General features: G+C 55.4%; 3 protein-coding genes across 3 annotated transcripts in view; 1 reads left to right on the top strand and 2 right to left on the bottom strand.

Moving 5' to 3' along the window:
• Window positions 1-4,135, top strand: part of ATG4D (autophagy related 4D, cysteine peptidase) — a 9,679-nt gene extending 5,544 nt beyond the window's left edge. The window contains exons 7-10 of the mRNA XM_011954842.1: window positions 2,633-2,711; window positions 2,780-2,856; window positions 2,941-3,060; window positions 3,616-4,135. Of these exons, the coding sequence (XP_011810232.1) occupies window positions 2,633-2,711; window positions 2,780-2,856; window positions 2,941-3,060; window positions 3,616-3,798 (459 nt within the window). The 3' untranslated portion in view covers window positions 3,799-4,135. The remainder of the gene's footprint in view (window positions 1-2,632; window positions 2,712-2,779; window positions 2,857-2,940; window positions 3,061-3,615) is intronic.
• KRI1 (KRI1 homolog (S. cerevisiae)) lies at window positions 3,823-16,465 on the bottom strand. The gene is made up of 19 exons (XM_011954843.1): window positions 16,342-16,465; window positions 16,155-16,228; window positions 15,368-15,473; window positions 13,422-13,530; window positions 12,479-12,533; window positions 12,355-12,404; window positions 11,864-11,960; window positions 11,699-11,776; window positions 11,016-11,143; window positions 10,512-10,638; window positions 10,316-10,411; window positions 10,061-10,231; window positions 8,872-8,947; window positions 8,690-8,778; window positions 8,490-8,613; window positions 8,273-8,403; window positions 6,017-6,081; window positions 5,798-5,896; window positions 3,823-4,997 (listed from the first exon to the last, which is right to left on the bottom strand). The coding sequence occupies exons 1-19, from the start codon at window positions 16,451-16,453 to the stop codon at window positions 4,661-4,663; spliced, it is 2,124 nt and encodes a 707-aa protein (XP_011810233.1). The 5' UTR covers window positions 16,454-16,465; the 3' UTR covers window positions 3,823-4,660.
• Window positions 16,466-16,895: 430 nt separating this feature from the next.
• Window positions 16,896-19,177, bottom strand: CDKN2D (cyclin-dependent kinase inhibitor 2D (p19, inhibits CDK4)). Its single transcript, XM_011954841.1, has 2 exons — window positions 18,963-19,177; window positions 16,896-17,850 (listed from the first exon to the last, which is right to left on the bottom strand). Exons 1-2 carry the CDS (start codon window positions 19,101-19,103, stop codon window positions 17,491-17,493), a joined length of 501 nt encoding a protein of 166 aa, XP_011810231.1. The 5' UTR covers window positions 19,104-19,177; the 3' UTR covers window positions 16,896-17,490.

Here is a 19,177-nt window from a genome sequence, read left to right as displayed (position 1 = left end):
GCCTCCCAAAGTGCTGGGATTACAGGCATGAGCCCCCGCGCCCGGCCCATACTATGGAGTACCTGCTATGTGTGCTCCCCACTGTCCCGACTGCTGGGGGTTCAGAGGGGAACAAAACAGGCAGGAATTTGGAGTGTGCCTGCTAGGAGCAGACATTCCGATGGGAGGATGCTCAGCAGTGGCTCTGTAACCAAAGTGGCATCACCACTTGGAATGAAGCCAGGCACAGTGGCTCACGCCTGTAATCCCAGCACTTTGGGAGACCAAGGCAGGAGGATCGTTTACGACTAGCCTGGGCAGCATAGTGAGACCCCCATCTCTACACAATTTTTTTTGAAAACAGAGTCTCGCTCTCTTGCCCATACTGGAGTACAGGGGTACCGTCTCAGCTCACTGCAACCTCCGCCTCCCAGGTTCAAGCAAGTCTCCTGCCTCAGCCTCCCAAGTAGCTGGGATTACAGGCGTGTGCCACCATGCCTGGCTAATTTTTGTATTTTTAGCAGAGATGGGGTTTCGCCATGTTGGCCAGGCTGGTCTCGAACTCCCGACCTCAGGTGATCCACACACCTCGGTTTCCCAAAGCTTTGGGATTACAGGCATGAGCCACCGCGCCCAGCCTCTACACAAATTTAAAAAAACAGTAACCCAGTGAAGGGCAGATGAGTATAGCAGCAGAGCCTAGAAAAGCCCCTCTGCAGCCACCAGGCAAATGAGGAGCCAGAGGAGAAGTGCTCCAGGGAAAAGGAACAACAAGACAGAGAACCTGAGGCTGGAAAGTCCCCTGTGTATTTGCCTCCAAATAAAAGCCAGTTTTCCCAGTGGCCCATGGAGCCCGGCACTATTTGTCCCCACCAGCTTCTTGAGGTCATCTCCCGCCTTGACCTCATATCCTTCTCCCACACTCTGCTCCAGCCACAGAGGCCTCCTCACCTATTTCAGACACTCCTGCCTCAGGGCCTTTGCACTTGCTGCCCCTGCTGCTTGGAGTGCTCTTTCAGCAGTGATGCAGGTGACTTCTTTCTTTTGTACATGTGGTTTTTTTTTTTTTTTTTTGAGACGGAGTCTCGCTCTGTCACTCAGACTGGAGTGCAGTGGCACAATCTCGGCTCACTGCAAGCTCTACCTCCTGCGTTCACACCATTCTCCTGCTTCAGCCTCCCGAGTAGCTGAGACTACAGGCGCCTGCCACCACTCCTGGCTCATTTTTGTATTTTTAGTAGAGATGGGGGTTTCACTGTGTTAACCAGGATGGTCTCAATCTCCTGACCTCGTGATCCTTCCCGCCTCGGCCTCCCAAAGTGCTGGGATTACAGGCGTGAGCCACCGCACCCGGCTCCTTTTGTATTTTTTATTAGGTATTTAAATATTTGTTCATTTATTTTACTAACACTAACCATCAAAAGAAATCCTTCAGCTCTTTCCATCATCTCTCAGTAGGGCCTATCCTGACTTTCTTGTTTATTTATTTATGATTGATTGATTCAGAGTCTCTGTTAGCCAGGCTGGAGTGCAGTGGTACAGTCTCACCTCATCGCAGCCTTGACCTCCCGGGCTCAAGTGATCCTCTCACTTCAGCTCCTGAGTAGCTGGGACTACAGGCGCACATACCACCACTCTCAGCTCATTTTTTTTTTTGTAGAGACAGGGTCACACCATGTTGCCCAGGCTAGTCTTGAACTCCTGGGCTCAAGTGATCCTCCTACTTCAGCCTCCCAAAGTACTGAGATTACAGACATGAGTCACTGCTTGGCTCCTGTTTTAAAATATTTTTGCATGGGAGGTTTTCCAGTGAGAACCAGAAAACCTATGAGACAAATTCTAAAAGAGTGATAATGTTTGACCTCCTTACTTAAAATCACAAGGCTCCCTTCCCTCTTTTATTCTTTTCCATATAGTTAATCACCTCTAACACATGAGATACATCATGTAATTGACTGGGCATCGTGGCCCACGCCTGTAATCCCAGCACTTTGGGAGGCCAAGGCAGGTGGATCACCTGAGGTCAGGAGTTCGAGACCAATCTGGCCAACATGGTGAAACTTCGTCTCTACTAAAAATACAAAAATTAGCTGGGCGTGGTGGCGGGTGCCTGTAATCCCAGCTACTCGGGAGGCTAAGGCAGGAGAACTGCTTGAACCCAGGAGGTGGAGGTTGCAGTGAGCCAAGATCGTGCTACCGCAATTCAGCCTGTAATCCCAGCACTTTGGGAGGCCGAGGCGGGCAGATCACCTGAGGTTAGGAGGAGTTCCAGACCAGCCTGGCTAACATGGTGAAACCCTGTTTTTATTAAAAATGCAAAAAATTCCCCGGGCTTGGTGGCAGGTGCCTATAATCCCAGCTACTTGAGAAGCTGAGGCAGGAGAACTTAGGAGGTGGAGGTTGCAGTGAGCCGACTGGGCCACTGCACTCCAGGGTGGGTAACAGAGTGAGACTCTGTCTCAAAAAAAAAAATAAATCATGTAATCGTCTTCCTTGTTAATCTCTCACACTAGGATGTCAGCTCCTGAGGGCAAGGGTTTTGTGGTCTTGATCACTGCTGCCCTCCAGAGGCTGGGTTCTCAACGGAGGAGGCGTTTGCTAAGTGTTTGTTGAGTGGCTGCCTGACAGCACCTGCCCACCCTCCTCCCTGCAGGAACTTCTGCGTTGTGAGCTGTGCCTGGGCATCATGGGCGGGAAACCGCGACACTCACTGTACTTCATTGGCTACCAAGGTAGGCCCACCCCTTCCTCACTCCCCCCACGCCCCACCGCACCCCACTCACACCTGCACCCCCTGCAGATGACTTCCTGCTGTACCTGGACCCTCACTACTGCCAGCCCACTGTGGATGTCAGTCAGGCCGACTTCCCCCTGGAGGTGAGTGGGAGCCCCAGTGTGTGGTTGGGGCCGTGGCGGGTGGGCGGCAGGGGCCTCTGAGCCTCCCTCATCTGTCTGCCCCAGTCCTTCCACTGCACCTCGCCCCGCAAGATGGCCTTCGCCAAGATGGACCCAAGCTGTACTGTGGGCTTCTATGCTGGAGACAGGAAGGAGTTTGAGACACTCTGCTCAGAGCTGACCAGGGTGAGCAAGAGGAAAGCTGGAGTAGGGTGAGGGGGGTGGTTGGGCAGGGCAGGGGGTGAAAGAGAAACAGAGGCCTCGAGTCCAGCAGAGCTGGGGTGCTGCTTCCAGGCTGGGGGTCCACCCCTGAAAATGTGGGAATGCCAAAGCCAACTGTTAGGTCAAGGCTGTCCTGCGAGTTGAGGGCGTCACCCCTTGGAGGCAGCTGTATCCAGGGGCTCAAGTGGTGGGAAACCTCTGTCTCTTGGCCCTGCTGTCCGACCAGGGCTCTACCCTTATGGGGGCAAGAGATGGCCACCAGCCTTCTGGGCACCCACCCTCTGGTCACTGGAAGGGGAATGTGGGTTTTGCAGCAAAAATCCCATGACTGTCAGTCTTTGGCCAAGCTGGGTCACATGCTCATGGCTGAGCCAATCACTGTGGCCAGGGGATGGAGGGTGCTGATTGGCTGCCCTGTCTTGGAGAGGCGGTCCTGAGAAGCACCTGCTAAATAAACCTGGGCTAAGGAACATGGCTTGGCACTGTTTGTGGCTGAGCCCGTCTCCCTCCTCCCGCCAGGTCCTCAGCTCCTCCTCAGCCACGGAGCGATACCCCATGTTCACCCTGGCCGAGGGCCATGCTCAGGACCATAGCCTGGACGACCTCTGCTCCCAGTTCTCCCAGCCTACACTCCGGCTCCCTCGCACAGGGCGGCTCCTCAGGGCCAAACGCCCCAGCTCTGAGGACTTTGTGTTTTTATAAAGGGAGGGGATGAGGGAAAAGATGCAACACTATTTATTTTTTTATTTATGTCATGTCGAGTGTGGGATCTTGAGCTCTGGCAGTGAGAACTTCCTGTTCGCAGCCCCTCAAGCCCAGCTGCAACCAGTCTGGGGCCATTCAGCCAGGGACAGAGCCCATGCACCTGTCTCCCACCAGCGGGGCCCTCCTGGCAGGGTAGGGAGGGAGGACCCCGGGCACCCCCCTCAGGGCCTGACTCACGTACTGTAGTTTGCACTGGACGCCCGGGCCCTCCCTGTCCCAAAGCCCCCTTGGGGGAACTGTGGCTGCTGGGGGCCAATAAAGTTGTGTGACTTGATCGTGGCTGTGGCTGGGCGCAGCATTCTAAGGGGATGTGGGGTCTGGGAGGTGTCTCGAGATGAGAGTTCACGGGAAGTTTAAGTCAGCCTCAGTTTCCACATCCATAAAATGGGACGACTTCCTTACCCGCAGCTACACGTGTTTAATTTTTTTTTTTTTTAAGAGACAGAGTCTTGCTTTGTCGCCCAGGCTGGAGTGCAGTGGTGCAATCATAGTTCACTGCAGCCTCAAATTCCTGGCCTTAAGTGATCCTCCTTCCCCAGCCTCCTGAATAGCTGGGACTACAGGCATGTGCCACCACATTTTGTAGAGATGGAGTCTCACTGTGTTGCGCAGGCTGGTCTCCAGTTCCTGGGCTCAAGCAATCCTTTCACCTCAGCCTCCCAAAGTGCTGGGATTACAGATGTGGCGTTCCTGGCCACAGATGAGAGGTTCTTTGCAGCAGATGGTACTTGTGGGTGTGAGACCTGTCCAGGGCTTGATTTGAGGGGAGGAGCCTGAGGCCCCTGCCTGCTCCCAATGCTCAGGAGCTGTTCTTGGGCCCCTGTTTCCTCCGCTGGCGGCCCAGCTGGCGGAAGTACAGCCGTTTGGGGTTGAGGCCAAAGGCCTGCAGTCTCTGGCGGCTGAACTCGCGTCCACCAAGCATCACAGTGGGGCCCAGCAGCCGTGCCTTCTTGGCCCTCCTCTGCCTCTGGGGGGCTGGCTTCTTGTGGAGTGATACAGGGGCCTCCTCTTCCTGTGCTGGGGGACTCTCCGGCCGGGGCCGCTTCCCGCCAGCCCCATCAAGCACTGGCAGCTGCCTCTGTGGGCCGGCTTCGTCTCTCTGTGGCCTCCCTGTGGCTTCCGTGGGCGTCTCTGCCCTGAGGGAGAAAAGTCAGGGCTCAGCCCAGGCCTGTCAAGATCAGGCCCATTCCTGAGCACGCATGCCCCATTTTACAGGCAAGGAACAGAGGGGCATAGTGAAGCGGCCGCGCAGCGACCGAGGGCCTGCCTGGGATTCAGACCTGGGTCTTAGGCCAAAGCCAGGACTTCTCTACAGAACCCAAAGGCTAGATTGTGAGGCTGAGGATTCTGGTATTTGTGCCTGGGCCTGCCCTAAACTAGTCACATCAATTAACTCATTTTAGCTTTTTTTTCCTTAGAGACAGGGTCTTGCTCTGTCACCCAGGCTGGAGTGCAGTGGCATTACCATAGCTCACTGCAGCCGCCAACTCCTGGGCTCAAGCAGTCTTCTGCTTGAGTCTCCCAAAGTGCTGGGATTATAGATTGGAGCACAACCTGGCCTCATTTTAGCTTTAAATAAACTGTGCTCCTATCACCCCTGCCTTCTAGACTGGGTGAAAGCAATCTTAATAACAGCTAAGACCTATGGGGCATTTACCATTATCTTAATAATTTTACGAGAATTAACTCATTTCATCCTCGGCAACCTGATAAGGCAGAACCGTCTCTATCTCCACCTTATGAGAAAGAGGCCCAGAGAGGGGTAGCGACTTGCCCAAGGTCACACAATGATGGTTCCCAGGTAGGATTCTAGCGCAGGTCTCAGAGCGGGGGGCGCTGCATTCCCAAAGTCATGTAACAAGAGCCTGACAGAGCCAAGACTCAAGCCTGGGCCTGGCTGGCTCCCACCCATGCTTCCCCAGCCAGCACTGCTTACTCTTCCCGGCAGAGTGACTTGAAGACCTGCCGCTTTTTCCATGAGTTCTGGGCCTTCTGGCTGTATGCCCGCTTGTCGCGCAGCTCCTCCTGCTCTGACCTGCAGTCAGATGCCCCTGTGTTAGGCGCTCTGGGAAGTACCCGGGGCTGCCCGCGCTGCCCTCAGCGCACCTGGCTCTGCCCCGCCCCCTGCGCACCTGGCCCCACCCCGCCCCATCACCTGTACATGCAGGTCTTCTTCAGGGAGCACCACCGGTTCAGCTCCTTATCGTCAGCAGCAAGGATCTGCGTGGGAAGGGAGAGTGGGGACCTGCTGTGATATTCCCCAGGCGGGGTCTTCCCTGAGCCTAAGTCACGTCATTAGTCAAAACGGTAATGCTGCTACCACCCAACAGGGCTGCCATGATGGCCAGAGACAGCTGATCTCTACAGAGGCCAGTGTTTTTTGTAGAGGTCAGCAGATGGGGTAACCGAGGCTCAGAAAACGGATCCTTGCCCTAGGCCACGTGGCTGGGAAGTTGGCTGAACTGATTCCAGTTTGAACCCCAGGGCCTTTGAGCTGTCACCCATACCCAGCCATGGCCTCAGAACGGGCAGGGGTCGCTGCCAACCCCCAGGCTTCCCAGTTACATATGAGGCTGTCATTCCCAGCCTCCAGGCCTGTTTCCAAACCTACTGGAAGGGCATCAGAAAGAGGAAGTGAGTGAATGCCGATGGTATAAGCTCAGTACACATCAGCTATTTTTACTGACCATGAAAACAGTCACGCACTTTCAGTTGTCATCAGTCAGGGATAGTAGGTGCCCACAGCCTGGCAGTGCCACACACTTTGGTCTCATTTCTGTTCCTTCCATAGTCACCAAAGTTGGGGTGTTATCAATTACTGTCTCATTTTACAGATGGAGAGTTAAGGCACAGATGGGGGAATCACTTGTCCAAAGACACAGCTGGTGAGTAGCCAAGCCAGGGCTTGAACCCACCTGGGCCCTCTGGTTCCAGAGGATACCAAGTCTTTCGTTGAGACAGGGTCTCACTATGTCGCCCAGGCTGGAGTGCAGTGGCAGACTCACAGCTCACAGCAGCGTCAACCTCCTGGACTCAAGCAACCTTCCTGCCTCAGCCTCCCATGTTGCCCAGGTTAGTCTCAGAACTACTGGGCTCAAGTGATCCTCCCGCCTCAGCCTCCCAGAGTACTGGGATTACAGGTGTGAGCGAGTATGCCCAGCCCTGCTACCAAGTCTTACCAGCCAGACTGCTGCTGATAGATACTGACAGGAATAAAAGTAATATTGGCTGGGCCTGGTGGCTCACACCTGTAATCCCAGCACTTTGGGAGGCTGAGGCAGGCAGATCACATGAGGCCAGGAATTCGGGATCAGCCTGGCCAATATAGTAAAACTCGTCTGTACTAAAAATACAAAAAGTAATTGGGCATGATGGCACATGCCTGTAGTTCCAGCTACTTGGGGAGGCTGAGGCAGGAGAATCATTTGAACCTGGGAGGCGGACTTTGCAGTGAGCTGAGTTTGCACCACTGCATGCCAGCCTGGGCAACAGAGCAAGACACTGTCTCAATCAACCAATCGATCAAAAAACAAACAAAAATAAAAAGTAATATTGGCTGGGTGTGGTGGCTGACATGCAGAATCCCAGCACTTTGGGAGGCCAAAGCAGGAAGCTTGTTTAAGCCCAGGGAGTTCGAGACCAGCCTGCACAACATGGTAAAACATCATCTATACAAAAAATATTTTTCTTAATTAAAAAAAAATTAATTGGGCATGGTGGCACATGCCTGTAGTCCCAGCTACTTGGGGGGCTGATGTAGGAGGATCGCTTGAGCCCAGGAGGTTGGCACCACTGCACTCCAGCCTGGGTGACAGAGCGAGACTGTCTCAAAAAAAAGAAGTAATATTTACAGGGCGTGCCACAGGCGAGGCACTGTTTTAAGCCCCCACCTTGTAGAAGGTAGTACTATTACCTTTGAGGCAAGGTAATGTTATTAGTACTGTCATTAGGACTATTAGCATTTCTTTTCTTTTTTTTTTTTGAGACGAGTTTTGCTGTGTCACCCAGGCTGGAGTACAGTGGTGCAATCTCGGCTCACTGCAACCTCTGCCTCCTGAGTTCAAGCGATTCTCCTGCCTCAGCCTCCCAAGTAGCTGGGACTACAGGCGCCAGCCACCATGCTTGGCTAATTTTTTTGTATTTTTAGTAGAGATGGAGTTTCACCATGTTGGCCAGGCTGGTCTTGAACTCCTGACCTCAGGTGATTCACCTGTCCTGGCCTCCCAAAGTGCTGCAGCCTCCCAAAGACGTGAGCCACCGTGCCCAGCCAAATATTATCATTTTCAAGATGAAGAAAGAGACTGCCATGTGTGGCATTTCTGAGCAACAGAGATCGGGTCAGGGCCAGCTCTCTACCCCTCCGGCATACCAGGTGCCCTCTGCAGTGTCTCTGCCCGCCCGGGGCCCCTACCTCCTCAGTGCTGAGGCCAAAGTCGCAGGGCACCACGGTGCGGTACTTGAAGCGACAGGGCAGGTCATCGATGATGTCCTCGTAGTCCAGCCGGTAATACTCATCCAGGTACTCCTCGAACGTCTTGTCTCCTGCTCGAGACAGAGTCAGGCTGCTGGGCTGCGCCAGGTCCCGTGGAGCCCCCTGCCCACCCACGGCCTGCCCACCTGGGCCTCACCGGGTTCGAACACAGGCTTCTCCTGCCCCACGGCCGCGGCGAAGGGCGACTTGCGCTTCTTCTTGCCCGTCGAGGGGGCTTCACGCTTTTTCCGCGGCTGGCTGGGGTCGTAATCAGCATCCATCTGCCAGGAGGCACAGGTCAGATCCCACCAGCCCTCCATCAGGGCCCCTGGGACTCCCCCAACCCGTGACACCTACGTTGAAGTTGGGATCCTCACAGTGCAGCTCCTGCTGGCTCCAGTCTCCCTCCTGCTCAGGCCCGTCCCACGTGTCCCAGTTCCAGTCATCTGGATGCAGAGAGAAGAAACAGTGTGGGACCTTCGGCTTCAGGCCCGGTCCCCAGTCCCCAGTCCCCAGCCCGGTGCCTCAGCTGATCTCACCTTCAAGCCCTTCATCTTCCTCAAATTGCGGCTTCTCCTCCTCCACGGCCCCGTAGTACTCGTCCCCAAAGCACTTCTGCAGGGTCAGGGCTGGGGGTTACCAGGGCCCACTCAAGACGGAGGAGCTGAGCCCCCACGATGCCAATGAGCCCCTCCGTGGCAGCTTTATTCCTGCAGCTCATGGGACTCCCCAGAGCACTCCCAGGACCTAGCTCCTGAGGTGGGGGAACCCTGCATGTCCAGGACTCTCCGCCAACTGCCCTGCTCTCCACCCTGTGAGGTACTGGCTGCCATTCAGTTCCACACATCCAGTTTGCCTTCCTACAGGCCTTCGCCCCTGCGGTGCCCAACACCTGGTGTACTACTCAGGTCCCGGGTCTTTTTTTTTTTTGGGACAGAATTTCGCTCTTGTTGCCCAGGCTGGAGTGCAATGGCACTATCTCGGCTCACTGCCAACCCCTGCCTCTTGGTTTCAAACGATTCTCCTGCCTCAGCCTCTGGAACAGCTGGGATTACAGGCATGTGCCACCACACCCAGCTAAGGTCTTTTTTTTTTTTTTTTTTTGAGACGGAGTCTTGCTCTGTCGCCCGGCCTGGAGTGCAGTAGCCGGTTCTCAGCTCACTGCAAGCTCCACCTCCCGGGTTTACGCCATTCTCCTGCCTCAGCCTCCGAGTAGCTGGGACTACAGGCGCCGCCACCTCGCCCGGTTAGTTTTTGTATTTTTTAGTAGAGACGGGGTTTCACCGTGTTAGCCAGGATGGTCTCGATCTCCTGACCTCGTGATCCGCCGGTCTCGGCCTCCCAAAGTGCTGGGATTACAGGCTTGAGCCACCGTGCCTGGCCGGTCTTTTTTTTTTGAGACGGCGTCTCACCCAGTAGCCCAGGCTGGAGTACAATGGTGTGATCTTGGCTCACTACAACCTCCACCTCCCAGGTTCAAGCGATTCTCTGCCTCAGGCTCCCGAGTAGCTAGGATTAAAGGCGCCCGCCACCATACCCCGGCTAATTTTTTATCTTATAGAGATGGGGATTCTCCATGTTGGCCAGGATGGTCTCTATCTCCTGACCTTGTGATCCGCCTGCCTTAGCCTCTCAAAGTGCTGGGATTACAGGCGTGAGCTACCGTGCCCAGTGAGAGCCACGTTTGTGTGAGCTCAGTGGCATGGTGGGCCGGGATGAGGGCCGCACCTGCATGAGCTGGTCGTGCTGGGCAGGGTCGAAGTCGTCTTCAAGGTCCCCCTCCTCGAGGCCCAGCGTCTCATTGCCTGTGACTTTTCGCAGCTTCTCCAGCTTGGCCAGAATCTCCTTCCTCTTCAGGTTCTTCAGCTGCTTGAGCTCTTCCTGCTTCTTTGCTTTCTCCTGCAGGCCCAGGCAGAGGGAGGGAGGGCATGGGCTTTCCTGCAGGGCTGGGGGTCCTCCGCAGCTGGCCGCCCCCACACTCACCCTCTTCTTTCGCTCCCGAGTCTCCTCCCTCTTCTCCTTCCTGCGCTCATCCTTACGGCGCACGGAGGACGCGATGCTGCGTGGGTAGGTCTTGACCTAGGGACAAGCAGAAAAGCCCAGAAGGCTGCAGGGATGGTGTGGAGTTCCCTGGGCCTGGACCCCGGGGCCCGAGTCCTCCCTAGCCCCAGCCACACACCGATGCTGAGTCCGGCTCCTCAAAACGGAAATTGTACTTCTGTTCGAAGTCCTCCTGTTTCTTCAGAAATAGCTCCCCCTCGTCTGAGGAGTCGTCCACAGCCAGCTGGACTGGGGGGCCGGGGACCCTGAGGAACAAGATGTGACGCCAGGGGGCCAGCCAAGCGAGGTCGAGCCCCCCTTTCCTGCACGCCTGGGTACGAAGCGTACGAACGCATTTAATCCTCGCAAGAACCCGACAAGGTGCACGCTGCTATTGTCCTCATTTTACAGATGGGGAAACTGAGGCATGGAAGTCTCAAAGCAGAACCAGGATTTGTGGCAGTGCCACCTGGCTCCAGAGCCTACACTCTGTGGCTCTGCCTTGCAGAAGACTAACTCTGCCACCCTCTGTGAAAAAAAATACACACACGGTGCCCTCTGCCTCCTGGCCAGTGCCTGCCACCTGGGAATACGTCAGGAAGCACACCCAAAATCTAGGCCCTGGGGAGAGGCAGTGGCTCACCCCTCCTCTTCCTCCTCCTTTTCCTCCTCATCTTCCTCCTCCTCGTAGCCTTTGTTGAGGATGTAATCCCGCAGAAACCGCTCCCCTTCATCCAACTCAGGGTTGTTCCAGTATTCCTTGAGATGGGTCTGGGGGTGACAGGAGACAGAACTCTGGTCAATGAGGGACAGGGAAGGAGAGCAGGCGTGGTCACCACGTGGCCCTCACAGCCAGCCTCTGGAGTAGGTGACATTAGCCCCATTGTGGTTTTTTATTTTTTTTATTTCAAGACAGGGTCTTGCTCTGCCGTCCAGGTGAGAGTACAGTGGTGTGATCGTAGCTCACTGCAGACTCAACCTCCCGGGCTCCCAGGATCCTCCCACCTCAGCCTCCCAAGTATCTGAGACTACAGGCGCGTGCCACCATGCCTGGCTAGCTTTTTCCTTTCTTTGTAGAGTGGTTTTGCTGTTGCCTAGGCTGGTCTCAAACTCCTGGCCTCAAGCAATCCTTCTGCCTTGACTTCCCAAAGCACTGGGATTACAGGTGTGAACCACGGTGCCCAGCCTATCCCCATTTAAAGAGATGTAGGAGCTGAGGCCCAGAAATGTGCACATCCCATCTTCAGAGGGCTACTTTCTGTAAATAGGTTGGACGGATGCAAAACACACGGTCTACTCCATCAGCGACCATGCGTGAGAACTCACCAGTTCCTTCAGGGACTCTGGGTTCCGAATCTCTTTCTGTCCCTTCAGCCACTCGATGTAGTCGGCCTCCTCCTGGGCCTGGGGGAAAGCTAGCACTGAGCATCTGCAGATGCCCAACCACCCGCCACCCTGTCCCCAGCAGTCCAGTCAGGCCCTGGTACCCACCTTCTCCTGCCTGGTTTTGGCACGTTTCTGCAGCAAACTGGAGCCGCCCTCCCCAGCGCTGTCCTCGTCTTCACTGTCCTCCACAAATGCCCGGAAGCTGCCCATGAGAGAAAACAAGCTTCAGGACAGGCAGGCTGGCCCATCTGCTGCCCCAGCGTTTCTTTTGTAGAGCTGTGGTCTCACTATGTTGCCCAGGCTGGTCTTGAACTCCTGGGCTAAAGTGATCCTCCCTCCTCTGCCTCCCAAAGCCCTGGGATTACAGGCGTGAGCCACCTCACCGGGCCGGCTGCCCCAAAATTAATCCCATGTACTAAGCCCTGAGCTCTCCTGTCAACAAGCTCAGAGCAGTGCTGTGATGTTATTAACCCCGTTTAACTGATGAGGAAACTGAGGTACATAGAAAGTGACAGAGCTCAATTTGAACCCATGCCTATCCAACCCCTGAGCCTCAACTTTCCTCCATTGGGCCATTCCCACCCCCCCAGCCTCACCTTTCCTTGAGCTGTTTCTGTTCCTCCACATAACTTTGCGATGATGTCTCCTGCAGAGAGGGGCAAAGGTCTCAGGCCAGCCCCGGGCTCCTCAGCCCCCCAAACCAGCCTCCACCCCACCCACCTGGAGTCTGTGATTGGAAGTCTCCCCGTCTGAGTTCTCCTCGTCAACATATTTGCTGTAAAGGAAAAGTGGGGTCTTCAGAATGTATCTTCCAGGGCCCAGCTGTCCCCACGCCCATGTGGAGCGGCTATTCCAAGCAACAGCTGGCGAGGGTCATCGGAGGGCTATGGAACCAGTGAGGCCCTGGCGCTCAGGGGTACCTGCAATTCTGGTGGGTTTCCAGCCTTTTTTCTTATTTAAATCTTTTCTTTTCCAATCACGGGTGACAGCATTTCTTTTTTGGAGCCAGAGTCTTGCTCTGTCCCTCAGGCTGGAGTGCAGTGGCATGATCTCGGTTCACTGCAACCTCCACCTCCCAGATTCAAGCGGTTCTCCTGCCTCAGCCTCCCCAAGTAGCTGGGACTACAGGCTCCCGCCACCACATCTGGCAAATTTTTATATTTTTAGTAGAGACAGGCTTTTGCCATGTTGGCCAGGCTGGTCTCAAACTCCTGACCTCAGGTGATCTGCCCGCCTCAGCCTCCCAAGGTGCTGGTATTACAGGCATAAGCCACCATGCCTGGCCTTTTTTCTTTTTGAGACAGGGTCTTATTCTGTTGCCCAGGCTGGAGTGTAGTAGCCTGATCATAGCTCAGTGCAGCCTCCATCTCCTGGGCTCAATCCTCCCACCTCAGCCTCCTGAGTAGCCGGGACTACAGATACACATCATCATGCCCAGCTAATTTTTAATTTTTTTGTAGAGGCGGGGTATGTTGCCCAGGCTGATCTCAAACTTCTGTCCTCAAGCGATCCTATTGCCTCAGCCTACCAGAGTGCTGGGATTATGGGCATGAACCACCATGCCCAGCCCAAGTTGCCAGCTTTTTTCTCTATTGCCCCTAAGACCCCCATAGACCTGACAGGGCTGGGAACCAGCGGGTGGGAATGTAGGCCTTCTCCATACCCTGCCTTCTCCAAGATAACCTTCCTCTCGTAGTCCTTCAGGTACATGGGCCGCACTTTCTTCTGCTTCTCCAAGGCTGCTGGCTCCTCCTCGCTGTCCGATGACGATGCTGTTAACCCACCAAAAGACACCTGCCATCACCCACAACCCCCTTCTTTCCCCTGGCAGAGAATCCCACAAGGCAGGGCCAGGATTAGATAAAGGATTCAAATCCCGAATCCACCAATTCCCAGCTGTCTAAGAGTATTGTGCTTCTCACCATCTGGTGGGGTTGGGGTCATTCAGTCCGCAATTCCTGCTTTGATTCTGCCAGCATCGGCCTCCCAAAGTGCTGGGATTACAGGCGTAAGCCACCGCGCCCAGCCATTATTATTATTTTTTGAGACAGAGTCTCGCTCTGTTGCCCAGTGCACGATGTGATGTCGGCTCACTGCAACCTCCGCCTCCCAGGTTCAAGCGATTCCCCTGCCTCAGCCTCTTGAGTAGCTGGGATTACAGGTGTGCATCACCACGCCCAGCTACTTTTTGTATTTTTAGTAGAGACGGGGTTTCACCATGTTGGCCAGGCTGGTCTCGAATTCCTGACCTCAAGTGATCCTCCCGCCTCAACCTCCCAAAGTGCTAGGATTACAGGCATGAGCCACCATGCCCAGCCTGATTAATTATTATGATTAATTTTTTTTGAGAGTTGGGGTCTTACTCTTGCTCAGGCTGGAGTGCAGTGTAAATATCCTAGCCCACTGCTCACTGCAGCCTCGAACTCATGCGCTTAAGCAATCCTCCCACCTCAGCCTCCCGAATACCTGGGACTATAGGCACACACCAGCATGCTCAGCTGAGTTCTGAATCTTTTGTAGAGATGGGGTCTTGCCGCCAGGTGCAGTGGCTCATGCCTGTAATCCCAGCACTTTGGGAGGCCAAGGCGGGTGGATTACCTGAGGTCAGGAGTTCAAGACCAGCCTGGCCAACACGGTGAAACCCCGTTTCTACTAAAAATACAAAAAAGTAGCTGGGCGTGGTGGCATGCACCCATAATCCCAGCTACTCAGGAGGCTGAGGCAGGAGAATCGCTTGAACCCGGGAGGCAGAAGTTGCAGTGAGCCCAGATCGTGCCATTGCACTCCAGCTTGGGCAACAAGAGCAAAACTCTGTCTCAAAAAAAAAAAAAAAAAAAAAAAAAAAGCTGGGCACAGTGGCTCACGCTTGTAATCACAGCACTTGTAATCACAGGCTTGTAATCACGCCCACTTTGAGGTGGGCGGATCACCTGAGGTCGGGAGTTCGAGACCAGCCTGGCCAACATGGAGAAACCCTGTCTCTACTAAAAATACAAAATTAGCTGGGCGTGGTGGCACATGCCTGTAATCCTAGCTACTCAGGAGGCTGAGGCAGGAGAATTGCTTGAACTTGGGAGGCGGAGGTTACAGTGAGCCGAGATCGCGCCTTTGCAGCCGAGCCTGGGCAACAAGAGTGAAACTCCGTTTCAAAAAAATTAAAAAAGAGATGGGGTCTTGCTATGTCACCCAAACTGGTCTCAAATTCTTGGCCTCAACTGACCCTCCCACCTCAGCCTCCCAAAGTGCCAGGATTAGATGCTTGAACCACCTGCCCAGCCTGGTGGAGTTGAAATCATTCTGTCAGCAATTCCTAAATTGAACAGTGCCAAGGACACAGTCATTAACCCCACCACCAGGTAATAACCTAGGCTCTGCTAAGGACTTGTGACTTGTGAAGCAATTCATTCAACAGTCAAAACAGATGAATTGTGTAAACTGGGTAAATCCTAATCTATCCTTAAAACAGTCCTGAGGAGCGATGCTACCGTTAGATATACTTTACAGACAGGAAAAGAGGCTCAGAGAAGTCACTTCTCTGAATCCATTCAGGAAAGGACCCCGGATTCCGTTCCTGAGGAAGGAGAGGCTTAGACAGGAGTGGCCCCGGACCTGTTCTGTTATAGAAGGTGGCATCTTTCTGATAAATGCGGGGGTCCTTCTTCTTCAACAAGGAGAGCGTTTTGTAAAAGTCTCGCTCCTGCTGGGGGTCAAATTCCTAGGGCAGGAAAAGGGTTGGGGATAGGTTTCAGAAGGGAGATAATAAGAGCCCTGGCACCAGCAAGTGAGCTCAGCGTAGGGATTAGGATGGAGGGAGCGGGGATCTGACTGGGGAAGAGAGGCAAGCGGTCAAACAGTAGGAGAGAGAGGGACCCTCTTGGGGTGGGCAGGGGCAGGCCACAGGTAGATACAGGATACGGGTAGAGGAAGGTGAGGGGCAAGGAGAAAGTAATTCCTGGGGAAGACAAGGACTTGACAAGGGGCAGGTGGGCCGAGGGCACAAGGGAGACAGCGGGGAGGGGCTGGGCCAGGCCGTACAGTGGGGCCAAGATCAGGGCTGCTGTGAGAAGTTGGGCGCCCCACGTGGCGCAAGGAGTACACTAAAAAATGGCTAGACTCTTGAGGATGAAAGGGGAAAGGGGGCTTCTTGGGGGACAGAGTCGCCCCACACATCAGAGTGGGCAGGTGGATGTTGGCAGGGGGGAGAAAATAAGGGGGATTTGGCTCTCCTGGGGAGAGGGAGGGCGCTGTCTGTCCCTCATGGGATGGGGAACAGGGGATGGACGCTCCCGCAGGGCGCTCTGGGGTTGGCGGTTGCCCCCCTGTCTACATCGGGGTCGGAGTGCAGTGGGGGGGCTTGGACGCCTCAGCACGTCCAGGACGGGGCGCGGACGCGCACCACGCGCTCGTCGCTGGAGTCCGACTCGGAGCTGGAGTCGCTGCCGCTGTCACGGTCCCCGTAGCGATCCTTCACTGCGGGACACAGACGGGACGCCCTCCAGGTCAGCCGGCGGGACCAGCTCGACTCCCCACTTCCCAACTGCCCATCGCGCGCAGGCTCCCGCGCGCATGCGCCCCAGACTCACGCCGTTGCAATTCCTCGCGCTCCCGGTAGCGGTTGTACCGCGCGGCAAACGCCGTGTTCACCCGCAGCTGCGACGACCCGCGCGGTTCCGGCATGGCGGTTCTGTGTCCCATTGCGCACGCGCATTGAGGGCGCCCTGGACGGGGCGGGGCCGCCCCCGGTCCCGCCCACATCCACTTTCAAAAGAGGCGGACCGCGCCTAACCCCGCCCCTGGCTTTTCCGGGATCCCCTTCGCCTGATGACCGCAGTCACCGCCCACCGCTACGCCCCTGCGGGGAAGGCCGCGGCCACCGCCCACCCGCCCCACCCCCTGTGCTCCGGGCACCCAGCTGACATCTGGGGGCCCTTTCTCCACTCGCGGTTTCCTGCTTCCCTTCCGTTCTGACAGCGAAAACCGCTGCCCCACCCAGCTCACTCACTCTGGCGCCCTGGGAATTACTATTCTCTCCCCTCACCCACCGCATCCACGATCCCCGACCCCCGTCCTCATCCCCATCAACATCCGGGATGTGTAACTCTCCATCCCAGACTCAAAAATCTGAAGCCACCCGCGCTGTGATCATGCACAAGTCTTAATTTAATGGGTAAAGACATTAAATTATTACAACATTTTTTTCCAATAAAGCATAATAAATAGAATCCATTTCTTTTAAAACGCTGTACAAGAGAGTGGAAAACAAGCTTCCAACAGAATATGAATAACTCATTCTACCTTCTTACTGATTTGGGACTCTCCCCCCACCCCCTATGCCCGAAGCAACGTGCACACTTCAGGTCTCTGAGCACAGCCAGCCAAGGTCACCAGGTTCTAGGCTCCCTGGAGGTGATGACTTCACTCTTAAACGCTCTGCCCTTGGGTCTTGTCTGAGGCCCCAGCAGCCTGGGGCGCAGAAGAAACTGAACCGTTTAGGTGGCTGTGGCCTGCAGGAGCCCTTCTCTGTCCAACACACCAAAAGGAGTGAGAAAAACAAATGAGAAACGTCCCCCAAATACCCACACACCCCGAAAACCAACACCTATAAGCCACAAACTGGTGCTCCTCCCCTACTGCGGCAGTGGGCAGGAGAAACAAGAAGAGAAAGTGTTTCTTCCCCTCTCTTCTGATACATAACCCCACGGGGTTCTCTTCCTGGAGAGAGTGACCCCAGATCACAGCGGGGCCACCATGTGCCCCTGCAGGATGTCCACGAGGTCCTGAGCCCCTCTCTGCAGTGCCAGTTCCAGGGGTGTGAGACCCCTGGCATCCCTGCGATGGAGATCAGATTCAGCCGCCAGAAAGCTGACCACGGCAGTGTGACCCTCTTGCACCGCCAGATGGATGGGAAGTGCCCCGGTGCCATCAGGCGCGTTGACATCAGCCCCGTGCTCCACTAGGACCTTCAGGGTGTCCAGGAATCCAGTGCGGGCTGCGTCATGGACTGGACTGGTGCCGGAAGTGTCCTGGACATTGGGGCTGGCACCTTGCTTCAGCAACTCCAGGGCGATGGCGGTGCTGCCAAACATCATGACCTGTGTGAGGGACAGAGGATCAGGAGGTCCTCAAGGGAGGGGGTTATTGGAGAGAGAAGGGTCATCCAGAAAGAGGCATCTCCCAGGAACAGGAAATGCCAGAGGAGGGGTCCTCTAGTGAACCGAGAAGCTGCGTAAGCCCCCAGGGGGCTGTATGAGACGCAGAGAAAAAGTTCTCCTGGGAATAGGGACCCCCCCAAAAGCTGGTCACTCCCTTAAGAATGAGACCCCCCCAATCCAGAGAACAGCCCCCACGGAAACGTTCAAGGAACCTAAGACTCTCCCCCAAGGGACCAAAGACGCCCCCAGATAAGGGCAATGACCAGGAAATATAAAATCCCCTCCAGGAAATGGGCTCCCACAGATGGAGAACTACCCCCAAAGAATTGATAGTCCTCATAAGGGAAAAGAGATGTCAAAGGAAAGTGAACCCCACCCCCTTCTCCAGGAAATAGCCTCCTCCTATATAATGGTGATGTCACCTCAGAGTACCTGAGAGCTCCCTTCAAGAAGCGGGATTCCAAAAGCAATAATAAGAGAAGAGAAACCAGACTTCCCTGTAAACTGTCTCCCAGGGAATATAGGGATGTCCTGCGATCTGACACTGTTCCTCCACTGGGGCCCCCACACTATAGCTAGGGTCCGCATAATCTTTAGGAATGAAGACCCCACCCCCAAGTAACCAGATATGTCTCAGAGAGCCCCCTACAAAATGAGGAACCCCTGGAGACAGGACCTCTCCTTCCAGAGATCGGATCTCCCCATAGAAGCCCCAAGAAACGTGAGCCGTACCCATGGAAACGGTATCCAAAGGAGCTGAACCCGCACCTACGGAATAAAAACCTCCCCAGGGAAAGCGAATCTTCGGCACTCAGAGAACCAGGAGTCCTCCCAGAGAAGATGCTAAAAAGCTCTCCCCTCCCCCCACAACCTAGCCTCACCCACCACCCACCTTCGAAAGGGGACCGTGGGGGAACAATGAAAGCCTAGAGAAGGACCGGTTTCCAGTGGGTCACCACCAGGGCCAGGAGACCAGAGGAGAGGGGCTCTGGGGTCTCGATCCTCACCCCGCCGAGCCGCCCCGCCCCTGACCTGGGCCGGCCCGGCCTCACCTGCAGCGCCGTCTTGCCGAAGCGGTTGAGGGCGTCGGGATGCACCAGCTCGCGGTGCAGAAGGCGGCGCACCTCCTGCACGTCGCCCCGGGCCGCGGCCCCACTCAGCCGGTCGCCGGAGCGGACCTCCTCCAGCAGCATGTCGACACTGACGGCCTGCGAAGCCCCCCGCCCCGCCCCAACCCGGCGCTGTCAGCACGGAGCAACCGGCGAGC

The sequence above is a fragment of the Colobus angolensis genome, unplaced genomic scaffold, assembly GCF_000951035.1.
Source record: "Colobus angolensis palliatus isolate OR3802 unplaced genomic scaffold, Cang.pa_1.0 Scaffold39, whole genome shotgun sequence".
NCBI lineage: Eukaryota > Metazoa > Chordata > Mammalia > Primates > Cercopithecidae > Colobus > Colobus angolensis.
The sequence above is the reverse complement of the archived record's forward strand: the minus strand, read 5'-3'. Positions and strand labels throughout refer to the sequence as shown.

Coding starts and splice junctions, on each gene's coding strand:
- KRI1 (XM_011954843.1), bottom strand. CDS start 16,453: ATGGGACACAGAACCGCCATGCCGGAACCGCGCGGGTCGTCGCAGCTG. Junction 11,144..11,698: donor CAGAGTCCCTGAAGGAACTG/GTGAGTTCTCAC, acceptor TGTCACCCCCAG/ACCCATCTCAAGGAATACTG. Junction 10,639..11,015: donor AAGGAGGAGGAAGAGGAGGG/GTGAGCCACTGC, acceptor CTTGTTCCTCAG/GGTCCCCGGCCCCCCAGTCC.
- CDKN2D (XM_011954841.1), bottom strand. CDS start 19,103: ATGCTGCTGGAGGAGGTCCGCTCCGGCGACCGGCTGAGTGGGGCCGCG. Junction 17,851..18,962: donor TCGGCAAGACGGCGCTGCAG/GTGAGGCCGGGC, acceptor TCCCTCACACAG/GTCATGATGTTTGGCAGCAC.